The sequence below is a fragment of the Glycine soja genome, chromosome 4, assembly GCF_004193775.1.
Source record: "Glycine soja cultivar W05 chromosome 4, ASM419377v2, whole genome shotgun sequence".
NCBI classification, from domain to species: domain Eukaryota; kingdom Viridiplantae; phylum Streptophyta; class Magnoliopsida; order Fabales; family Fabaceae; genus Glycine; species Glycine soja.
The window spans coordinates 8,616,849-8,629,149 of NC_041005.1; the positions used below are offsets into that span (position 1 = coordinate 8,616,849).

Here is a 12,301-nt window from a genome sequence, read left to right on the forward strand (position 1 = left end):
CTGTTTAACAAAATCTGATATAAAAAATTTAAATTTGATATTGAAAATTTAACTTAATAAAATGTTACTAGTAAAATCTGATATTTACACAAATTTAAGTATTTTAAACATTTTTTTGTTATACAATACTTTTAAATATTCTTATTCTTAATATATCACTGGCAATATTGCTGACTCATTTCTATCTCCTGGAAAAATCTTAATAGTTAATCTAAATTATGCATATTAATTTACAAAGTAGAAACTAAGAAGTATCAAACGCCTAATCCTCCTCATCCACACTTCGAAGAACTAATCTAACATTTCTTTGTTAGCTGGCTCTGTGAATGAAGTTCACTGGTTGATAGCGGGATTTTTCTTAAAAAAAAGGAAGCTCGATAGAATTATGTTTCATAATTTCTCTGAGAAGATAATGTATAATGCTCTGTATTGGTTTGATAGGATAATGTACTAAATATTCACACAAAAAAAATGTACTAAAATAAATATCCTGCAGCTCAGTACTTTCTACACAAGCATTATTCCTTTGGGAAATGGTTTAGAATAATCTCTCATTATACAAAGTTTTGTGTCCATCAATTTTATTTTAATTCTAAATAAGGATCTCTGCGAAAAAGATATTGCTTTTATTCTATTTTCCAAAATATAATCAAATGTATATACATAATCATGTCAACCTCTAGGCTCCTATTTTCTCATAAATTAAGAAGCCAAAAATTGAACATTGACCAAAAGCTACAGGAATATACAACCCGAAAACACGTTAAGAGATGAACGCATGGCTCTTCACCGGTGACTGAAGTTGTCAAGGAATAGAAATGTTAGATGTGCGAGCGATGTTGCATAGATGTTAGGTGTGAGATGAAAGCAAGCAAGGCTCTTTTTCACTCATGACTTGGGTTGCGACAGAAAATACACAATGAATAGCAATCAACATCAACCATGCATGCATAGCCCCAAGTTCTCTTTCCATTCCAAGCGCCCCTCTGTTCAAGATGTCTATAGCTTTCAACCGAGGCCCTACCTTCAGAGTATTTAAGAACTAGATGTAACCTGCGTCATGCTCAGCGGAAAAGTAAGAAATCCTTTAGATGACAACATTTCTATTCATGAAAATCTTCATATGGTGAGGATCCACTTGAAGAATCACTGTCAAATGGAGTTGGCTCTCGTGGTGATGATGGTAGCGATTCTCTCTGTTGTGAAGTAGAACCTGAAAGAGATTCAAACTTCATTCCTCAAGTAATCAAATGAACATGAAGGGATTCGATTAGGAGACAGAAAAAAAGATCAGCAAGTCAAATATCAAAACACAACACAGCTTTGACTGGTTTTTTTTTTTTTTTTGCTCTGCAAAAATAATATTATATTACTGAGTACCAGTGGTACTAGAAGTACATATTACATTCAGATATGCTCCCTTGACATTTTGTATGCCCATGGAACCAATCTGATATAAGTTAGCATATTACATAAATCTGTTCTAAAATTCTATCTTCTTTCAAACCCAGACTCATTCAAAGAGTTGAGAAAGATAATGAGTTTGTTGTAAATGTTAGATTGAAAAGGCCAGTATAATCTTGAATGTTAGGGTATTCAATCAACTAAAGTACTACTTCCGTCTCGTATTACATGTCAATGCTATTTTGAGTATTTTAGTTTTATCATAATGTCATTTTAGATAACCAAGAAAACATTAATTATTATTTTCCAACTAACACCCTCATTTTTTAGTATCTCCACTAAATACTTAAATTGATTCACAACTACATTCTAACTCTTTTAGTAAGGGTTTTTTTGTCAGAGTCATTTTAGCATAGTAATTTGTGTAATTAATAATTTTCGGAAGTTACCTTAAACGACAAATAATGAGGAAACAACACACAATTAACCCTAGAGAGAGAGAGAGAGGGAGGAGAGTAGTTTAGGATAGCTGGTCAAAGTATATACAGTACCTCACAAAAAGCTTAAATACATACAAGTGTTATTCATATTAAAAATGATCATTATAGCAACCACCATGAGCATGCAAGCAATCACGAGTACTCCAACCAAGTAATAGAGAAATTAAGTTAGAACACATTATGCTTTTACTTTATTCAAGCAATCAGCTCTAAAGAATAGGAATTGATCCAGAGAGGAGGGGGGGAAGAAAAAGAGGAGTCCCAATTTTGCACATTAGGGTTCAGCAGAAGAGGCATCAAGGGTTTAGCAAGCTAAAAGACCATTGCATAATCCAAAGAAAATTGCTACAACAATCCCTCAACACATACAACCTAAAAGGCCAGAACATTGTTCGTAAAAACTTATATTCTATTCGTCTTTCTTAAATTAAGAAAGGAGGCAGAAAATTTAGGTTCAGTACCATAGAGGTACTTCCGGTGTTGTTGATTAACCAAAATTGAGTTTCATCTTGATAACCCAGGCATTGAAGGTTGGTGTGGTGGGTTACTGAAATGAAACTTCAATTTTGATCGGAGAATAGAACCCAAAGGTCCTACGCACTGCACCTAAGTTTTCTCTAAAGGAGAACTAGGACCTTCAATTTTTTGGCATACTTCCTCGTAAAGTCCTATTCAGAAACCAATCAATTTCCTAATCATTGGAGTTCCTCCTCAACAAACCCATGTGGAAGTTCAAACCTACCTCCATAGCATGCCTTCTGTCTGGATAGCTGACTAGCTGAACTCTATAACTAACAGATTTATTACAGATGGACTTTTAGACCTCAGACTTCTCTTTCTTTCAAGGTGTTACATGCAGGCCAAGTTCAGTAACAGTACCCATTTATGTTTATACTGTAAATCACCTAATTTTTAATGGAATAGATTTTAGGGATTCTTGGTGAACACATGGTATATCCTTTCACTGTGGAGCAATTTCTCATCACCTGTTCAGATGGTTTTGAAATGGCTTTCCAATCGGTCTGGCTTTTGGGCATGGGCTGGTATTGTTTGGTGCTTGACTTCTTAGAACAAAAAATCAATAAAGAAAAAGTTTAGGCAAGAGTAGAGTATGAACTTTATATCTGTAGCTATTTTTGAAATTCTCAGGCGTATTTACTTGGAGAATGCCGGTACTTCCAAATGTCTTTCTCAATTTTGTTAGATTTGGGATAGGATTGTGTTTATGGCTTCTCTTTGGTGCTTTGCAAATAGTTTTGTCAATAGAATTTATATTACTAATATGTAGAGAGAGAAGACAACTTTGTTGCATCTGTTCCTTGAGCAATTTTAGTTTGGTCTCTTTTTTATCTTTGAGGGGATTTCTTATCCTTTTAATAATAAACTTTTTGCCATACATATGTTCTTCTAAAAAATCCAAAAAACAAAAATCTGTCCATGAAACAATTGAATATTAATTAGACTGTCTAGACAGACAATAAAAGCAATAGCATGAAAGTGACAAACAAACCTTTTTGTCCTCTGGAACGGAACTTCTTAGTGTGCCTCCTAATAAGCTTTTTAGCTCTTGTAATCGTGAGCTGCCGAGCAAAAGGAGAGAAATCCATATCACTTTCACTCCAATCACCTTGAAAATCATTCTCTGCTTCTCCCCTCATAGTTCGGAGCACAAATGCCTTTGCCTTGCGACGTTGAGTACTGAACAGTCCTCTAATGGATGTTACAAATCCATCACCTGCACCGTCACTTGGACGCTTAGGCCAAGATGGTGGATATTGATCAGATTTTCCTGCCTGGCCTTCATTGTCACTTAAAATAAGATCAATTTCAGGAACACCAGCACCAGGGGGCTGACTCTGACCTTTGTCTTTAAATTTCCGACCCTACATAATCCATATAAAAGATACACATTTAAAGGATTTAGCAGAACAGTTAAAGTTGCCACCAAATAGACCCATGTTATCAAAATACAGTGCTTTTCTTGATTGGTAAAGGCTATTTTAAAGGAAATTGTTAAAACAATTTCACTCAAGTTCCTTTTCTGTCAATTTACTATCACAGCATGTTTGTGTTATAGCATCCATATAAATTTGCAGTGGTAGGTAAAAACAGCAGATATGAGTAAAAAGGAACAGGTTTGTATATAACTATTAACAACAAAATGAAAGGAGAAAGTAAACTGTGAGTCATTCATCACCTGCATTCCAGTTACAGACTTTAGGACTCCCCAGATGATGTGCTTCTTAACTCGCGAGAAGAGTCTTCGCCAAGTTCCAGTAAACTCGGTTCGATGAAATTGATCCATCAGTAATTTGAGATCATTAACAACAAATCTTTGCCCTTCATATGTAACCAGTAACTCAACCTGTAAGAAATAATCCATGACATTTAGCTGAATTTGAATTATTGCATCAGAAGTGATGATAGATAACAATTTTACCAAAAGGCCCAAAAATACCAACCTGACTAATTTTGATGTTGTGAAACTCCATCATCTTCCGTGGCCTAGATCTCTTCTCTTCATGTGACTTAGCCACCTTTTTTTCTTCATGAGATGAACGACCACCTTTCACACCTTTTGAATCTTTTGATTTATTCTTAGCAGCTTCATCTTGTTGCTCAGTAGAACCAAATTGGCCATTTTTTGAGGAAGAAAAGCTTTGTAACACAAGTTCATTAGCTACAGATTCTGCCACAGTCTCTTCCCAAGTTCTGTCAAAAGATGATGTCCTTCTCAACTCAAGGGTTGCACCATTACCAGGGTTTGCTTTGACATTTTGTGTTTTGGATGCCTGCAAGCAGGTTTCAGAAACTCCTTGAGAAATGTAGCATCTAAAGTAATAAATTGGGAGAACATGAGAAAAGAAAAAGCTATTTTCCTCCCTAGCTCTCCATTAATGCAGACCAACGTTAGCATTTGCTGATATTAATAATCTGACCTGAGAACCATGTATTAGCAATTCATCAAATACTCACTTGAGCCAAGTCAACATGGGATGGAGGCTGACTTGATGTGGGAAATAGTATAGCAGATATGCCAGATTTGGATGAGGCCTCGGACTCTTTTGTTGAGTGACTATTTGAAGCAGAAGCTTCAAGAACTGACGAACCTTTCTTTACACGCCTTGCACCAGCAGTGGTTGAAACCTTCCAAACCTCCTATACAAATAACCACTATTTTAACTTTTGACATGGTTTTTCTGCTAACTTAGCCTTGATTTTTGAGACATCATAATATGAGAGATTTGTAATCTTAAACTAACCTGACGACGTTGGGAATCTTGTTCTTCTTCTGGGAAGAAATATTCCCACATCATTCTGTACATCATCTCTGTTAAATGAATCTTAAGAGGATAAATCTCTACCTATAGTGAAAAGTAAGTTCATGTAAGAAACAAGCCAAACCAATCTAGACATTCTAAGCAATTGCAAGTTTAGTTACAGATTCTGAAAAACACACAATGCAGATTTAACATTTTCTAGCTCTTTGATATTTACATTTACTCTGTCATCAATATGAATATGAACTTCACATTGCAGTAGTTTTTTCAAAGAAAGGTGTATCGCAGGCATGTTTGTTGTGCAGCTAACCAGGCCGCCTATGTACCATATTAAGGCCTACAAAACTACTAATGATATATTAATGTTCCAGCTCTAAATCATACTAATGCCCCACCGGGCATGTCTTCAGGCCAATCTATATATGGAGAGAATCAGTGAAAAAATGCTAAGATACTGACTTGGCATTATATTATATTCAGATCTACTTGAGATAAGTATGACATATGGTTTCAATTTAACCAAAGAAATAGCAAGAAAGAAAAACCACAAATTTGGCCAAGAATGGATTCTATTTCTCTTCACTGATTTTCCCCGAGTTTAAGGATCCAAAAAACCTAAAGGAAATGATTACCTCAAAAAGTTCAAGGGGAGAATTTCCATCCTTTGGAGCTCCCTGTCGTGCATCCACTCGAAGCATCACTTTTCTGGAAAAGAATTTCAAAAAGGAGATGGTCATGCAATATGATACTTGCAGCAAATACAAATACAGCAGGATTTAATATGCAGTTGCTAACCCTTTAAAATGTATATAAAAAATTTTACTATTATAAATCACAGTCACAGGAATGATACAAATCACAGTCAATTCATCACTGTATGACCCATTGCTGAAAACCAGTCAAAGGAATGATTTTTGGTGGAAAGAGAATGCAATGATAAACACTGAAATCTGAATGTTTTGGGATGGAAGCAAGGCCATAGCAACATGGATTAAAGACAGCAAGATCTGGGACTGGAAACTAGCAGAGCCAAACTGCATCTGAGACAAGGACCAGGGCGAGACCTAATCTACAACAGAGAATGGGGCAAACCATATTTCGGACAAAAACCGGGGCCAAATCACATCTGGGACAAAAAACTGGTGGGGCTCAAACCGTGTCTGGGACAAGTGGGCAGTGGCTAGTTCACATTTAGATGTGTTAAGAGAATGCAGCAGCATCAACAAACAGCATGAGGTTATTTCAGCCTGAAACACCTTAGTATAGGTTATAGGTTGTTAGAGGCAACAAAGGCCACAGGTCAGCAATAGGAGAGAAATGACGCAAAACGCCGAAAATGCAGGAGGCACAAGACCCAAAACTGATGGAGGGCAGATTGGGGACAAGGACAGTAGTGCAAGGTTGATGTTGTAGAGATTGGCAACAACGGCTGAGACACGCATATGGAAATCAGGATACTATTGGATATTTCTCATTCATTCTAATAGTTTTACTTTATATGCAAGGAGGTACTTCCTTCTTAAACATACAGAAAGTAATGGGTGAGGAGGGAGGAAGCTGTATTTTACAACCTTCAGGTGATGAAAACAGGAGGAGCACTTCTGACTTATTGTGTGTTAGAGTATTCTTACTCCACTAAGAAAAGCATATTGGATTTTACTTAATGTTTGTTGTCAACTGCAAGCTATCAGTTAACTGTTATAGGAGTATTCAACTCCATTGTACAGTTTTATTTTTCCCTTACTGCTTTCCTTAGTTAACTAATCCTTTAGGTTAGTTATTAGTCAGTTATTTTACCACTCAATAGCTTCCATGGCAGCTGTTGTTAGTTAGGACAGTTAGTCTAACTATATATACTTGTAAACTGTATTGAATCATTGGGTTTTACAATTCAATAACAGAAACTCTTAACAGAGTTTTCCCTAAACCTCAATTCTCTCCCTCTCTTTCTCTCTCAGATTCGTTTAACTGTCAGTGATCTGTCAGTCTGTTAGAGTCACTAACTGTAGTCAGTTAGTAACTGTCAGGGTTAGGTTTCTGTTAGTCACTCTATATAGAGTTGTGGCCTTTGTAACTTGGCTTGATAATTTTCTGATCAATGAAATCAATCTTACAATTTCTCTCAATTTCTATCATTGTGCTTGTAGATATGTAAAACTATATCATGACCACAAGCACAACAAATGGGTGAAGAGAGAGAGAGAGAGAGAAGGATGGAGTTGAATCAGAACCTCAAACAAAATCAAAACATAACCTATCTCCAATGATTAACACAATGTATAAAAGCATAGTTATTAAGACTGGATGTGGGACAAAGAATTGATCAGATCGCTGGTTCAGACTATCCATAAAATTGATAAGAGTAAAAAACCTGACAAGAACCAGCCTAAACTAGGTAAGAACTGGTGTAGAAAACCAATTTGAACTGCTTTAAATTTTTTAAATAAATAGCGTCTCATATATGGATATATGTATAGACTGTTACAATTTGACTATTTATTATGAATTTTTTTTATCTTGTAGAACTTGTAATATGAACCTCATGTAAATTTAAAAATTTGCCTAATTTAATTTTTTAACAATATACTATTTTACTGTTTAATATATTATATAATAATAAAAATATATTTTTTATTTCTGATTCAACCATGAACTATATGAACTAGTACCTTCACCAATTCTATAGTAGGTCTAAAACCATTGATAGAGGTTACAACAGCATGGCAACAAATATCATAACATCAACATAAGCACCAATTAAGAGAAAGTCCAATAAAATTACATACTTTCCCCATTCAGATGGAGGATTCCATGCTGACAAAAGCATATCAGACTTGACATTAGGCAGGCAGTTTCTGACAACAAAATATTTAGTTGTAAACCGAGCAATGCCGACATCCTTGTAATCCCGGTCAAAGTCATATATCTAAGTATTTGGCAACATGAAACAGAATTAGTATAATCTTCCAAATTGGGACAAAAAAGAAATGAATTAAGAAAAGTTACAAAACAAATTGCTAGCAAGGAACCACCATTCTCAGGCAAGGGAACGAGAACAAGAAAGAACAACCAAACTAGAAAAGACTACTGTGATTTTTCCTTGATCCCCTCCCCCATAGCAACTAGGGATAAAGTATTCAATGGCTTACAAAGGTAGAAGGAAAACATTAGTCATGTAAGAGTGCCTTCTATATCATCTACTCATGGGAAAATTGAGTCCTAGCTAGTGTCTGGGAATAGCTTTTCGAAATAATCACTTTTTTTAAAGCTCTGTCAGAAAGCTCACAAAAAAAAGTAATTATTTCTCCAAAATAAACTAAATTAAACACACGTCAATGCAAGAAACTTTAGAATGTATCTAATAAATATAAATATTATGCAAGACTTGATACATAGAAGATCCAGCATTGAGACACCAGTGTATACTTCTTGAGAAGCAAATTTAAGGTGGACTCACTAAATTTTTGAAGGAAACATAAAGAGAAGTAAGAGAGAACGGATTGGGAAAATTATTCTTACCATGTCACTAATCTCAGCTTCAGCAAAGGATTTACCATCAACAAGCATACTCCAAGCAACTCTGTTGATTTGCAAAGATATGCGCATAGCATAGGAAGGACTTTTGTTCTTCTCCTTTTCTGTTAGCCGTAGTTGCGCAGCTTTTTGAAGAGCCATCCTTAATGACACAGATGCTGCCTTTCTAGATTTTTGAGCAATTACAAGCTCTCTCTTCAGTCCCTGGACCTGCCAGTGTTGGACTACTGTTCATGAGGTATGCACATTTGTCATCTACTGAAATATGCATATACAAAAATAATCTACACATCTCAAAACTCTATCACAAACACAATAGCAGAATGAATTTACTCGTGAAAGCTTCGGATTCCTCAAATGCCAATGAAAAATGAAATGTCCTTCTTTCTATTAGAGTAGTTATAATTTGTGTGTATTGGGTAATGCAACAGCTAAAAGTTAGTTGACATTTATAATAGTGATACTACTGTGACTAACAGTTAGTTACAGATAGTTAGGTTTCAGTTTCTAGTAAATCTATAAATAGCTGAACTCATCCTCCATTTTTATGTGTTAATTCATTTTTCAGAATCCAATGCAATTTCTCTGTACTCAGACTATGTTCAGTCTGTATTCAGGCACCATTCGTATGGTCTTTCCTATTTCTGTAATTTAGTACCTCTGGTACTCCTTTATATATATATTACTTTTGCTGATAAAAAAAAAAATGCAATTTCTCTGTTTTACTATCAACCTCAATACCTTCACTCCTTACAGAAGGGTGAAAGCACCATAAATTTTTATGGAATGCTGTCTACACCGAGCAAAATTATTAAGAATATAAACACTGAACTGGATTTGTGATTTCAATCAGACAAGCAGTAACCCAGATGGCTTCCCAGTCTTGTTAGACCCTAATAGCTGTGGTTTAAGTGTTCAACAGAACCCAAACTAAATAAGGGCCTAAGGCCCATGAGAAACAAATAACAGATACAGTAAAATACAACAAAAAAATGGCTAACTCTAATAGCTGCCATCCACCATTGATAACATTCGGTACAATAAATAGGAGAATTGGTCAACTGTACATTAAACTAGTCCTAAAGATAAGGAAAGAATATCTCCTAAAAAGTAACAGTAACAGAATAATACAAGCATTAGGGAATTAATAAATATTCTTTGTAGATTTGGGCCAAACTCAACCCCAAAAGCTAGCTCATAGGGTGAGGGTTGTCCTCCACTTGTATAGACTCTATCTTAACACTATTTCTACCCGATGTGGGACTTGGGTTTTCCAATACACTCCCTCATGCCCAGCACTTTTGGGCTTGGTGCATGGATAATATGGTGAGTGTCCCTTTTAATGAATGGATCTAAGGATAGGTTCTAATATCATCTTAGATTTCATCATAAAACCAATTGACACTCAAGTTGTCCAACAGATATATAAGTTGTACTGTTACGAACCAGAAACAGAGAACTAAATGTAACAGTGAAAAAAAAGAAGATCACAGGACTTTATTGATTGTAATAAAAAGATGAGGACAATTACAGAAAGTGGAATAACAATTCCTGGATTTCTGACTCAGAGCTAGGCCCCGTTTAGGAAGTTAACATTTCCTAACCATTCTAGTGACTTAATACAATCCAAGCTAAATTCCCATTCCCTTTCCTACTCCTTATATAACAGAACTACTCAGCTAGGCCCTCACTCCAAGACCACGTCATTCCCATAACTAACTAGCCACTAATTCCCTTCTTGCCCCTTCTAGAATACACCTGCCATATCCTAGGCTTATTTGTCTCATTATGAATCAGCTGCTCACGTGGCAATGCTGCCTGGGACCTATCAATACTCCCCTCTTCAGCTGCAATCTTGTCCTCAAGATTGAATTTAGGGAACTGACTTTTCATCATGATTGCTTCTTCCCATGTGGCTTCTTCAGCAGTTTTTCCCTTCCATTGAATCAGTACTTGCTGGCTCTCCTCTCCCTGTTGTCGTACTTTCCTAGTGGCCAAAACAGCTGCAGGTTCATACTCTTCCATCTGATCTTCCTCCAGCAGTTCAGGTAATTCCTCCTCTTCCTGATAATTTCCCACTGCCTTCTTAAGTAGAGACACATGGAACACCGGGTGTACTCTGGACCCTACAGGTAGCTTCAACTTATAGGCAACAGCACCAATCCTTTCTAAAATAGGGTAAGGCCCATAATACCTTGCTGACAGTTTGGCATTAATCCTTGTCACCACTGATTTCTGCCTATGCGCTCTGAGCTTAACAAACACCCACTCCCCCACAGCAAAGCTCTTGTCCAGCCTCTTCTTGTCTACTTGGTTCTTCATCCTTTCTTGTGCCTTTAGCAGTTGGTTTTTCAATTGTCTCAGAGCCTCATCTCTGTCAATCAATTCTCTTTGCACTGCCTCTACTCTTGTCTCTCCTTGTAACCATCTTGTCAACTTAGGTGGCGACCTCCCATACACAATCTCAAATGGAGTCTTCTCAGTAGCAGCATGGTAATTAGTGTTGAACCAATATTCAGCCCAATGCACCCATGATACCCATGTTTTGGGCTGATCAGCAATGAAGCACCGTAAATAGGTCTCCAAGCACCTATTCACCACCTCTGTCTGCCCATCAGATTCTGGATGATATGCTGAACTCATCTTCAACTGTGTTCCCTGCATCCTAAACAACTCTCTCCAGAAACTGCTCATGAACAGGGGATCCCTATCACTGACAATGGAAAGTGGTATCCCATGCAACTTCACCACCTCTTTGCAGAAAATCTCAGCTATACTTCTGGCTGTATAAGGGTGTTTGAGAGGGACGAAGTGTGAGTATTTGGACAGCCTGTCCACCACCACCAATATGGCCTCAAACCCCTTAGACTTGGGTAATCCAGAGATAAAGTCCATGGAGATGTCCTCCCATACCTGTTCAGGCACCGGTAAAGGCTGTAATAGCCCTCCTGGAGATGTAGCTAAATATTTTTGCCTTTGACATACATCACAGCTCCTAACATATTCCTGTACTGCTCCCTTCATCCCAATCCAATACACATTAGCAGCAATTCTCCTGTAAGTCTTGTAAAATCCAGAATGGCCTCCTTGTGGGGTAGCATGGAACTCTCTCAAAAGAGTAGGGATGAGCTGTGATTTGCTAGATATGACCAATCTGCCATCATAAAATAAAACTCCCTGCTTATACTCATATCCTGGTTTGGCTCCAGAATCTTGCTGCAACTGCCTAATGATGTCCTGTAACTTGGGATCTTGGTTAATTTCCTCCTTAACTTGCTGCTCCTGATCCCAGTGTGCACAAGATGTGATTTGATTCAATTCTGTCCCTTCATGCATCCTGGACAACGCATCAGCTCCTTTATTCAATTTTCCTTGTTTATACACAATCTCAAAATCGTAGCCCAACAACTTGGCTGCCCAATTCTGTTGCTCTGCTGTCACAATTCTCTGCTGCATCAGTTGTTTCAGACTTTTTTGATCAGTGGAAACTATAAACTTCCTCCCTAAAAGATAAGGTCTCCAGTGCTGTATTGCTAACACTATTGCCATCAATTCTTTCTCATAAGCAGATTTCGTCAAATT

The 12,301-nt window shown here is 36.8% G+C and overlaps 1 protein-coding gene across 2 annotated transcripts in view; it reads right to left on the reverse strand.

The window, feature by feature from the left end:
- Window positions 1-605: 605 nt before the first annotated feature.
- Window positions 606-12,301, reverse strand: part of LOC114409235 (protein SABRE-like) — a 41,342-nt gene continuing 29,646 nt past the window's right edge. For both annotated transcript variants that reach the window (XM_028372621.1, XM_028372622.1), the window contains 9 exons: window positions 8,705-8,929; window positions 7,972-8,111; window positions 5,818-5,890; window positions 5,168-5,269; window positions 4,881-5,063; window positions 4,367-4,696; window positions 4,102-4,269; window positions 3,415-3,787; window positions 606-1,213 (listed from right to left, as the gene is read on the reverse strand). In XM_028372621.1, coding sequence (XP_028228422.1) covers window positions 1,104-1,213; window positions 3,415-3,787; window positions 4,102-4,269; window positions 4,367-4,696; window positions 4,881-5,063; window positions 5,168-5,269; window positions 5,818-5,890; window positions 7,972-8,111; window positions 8,705-8,929 — 1,704 coding nt within the window. In that variant the 3' untranslated portion in view covers window positions 606-1,103. The remainder of the gene's footprint in view (window positions 1,214-3,414; window positions 3,788-4,101; window positions 4,270-4,366; window positions 4,697-4,880; window positions 5,064-5,167; window positions 5,270-5,817; window positions 5,891-7,971; window positions 8,112-8,704; window positions 8,930-12,301) is intronic.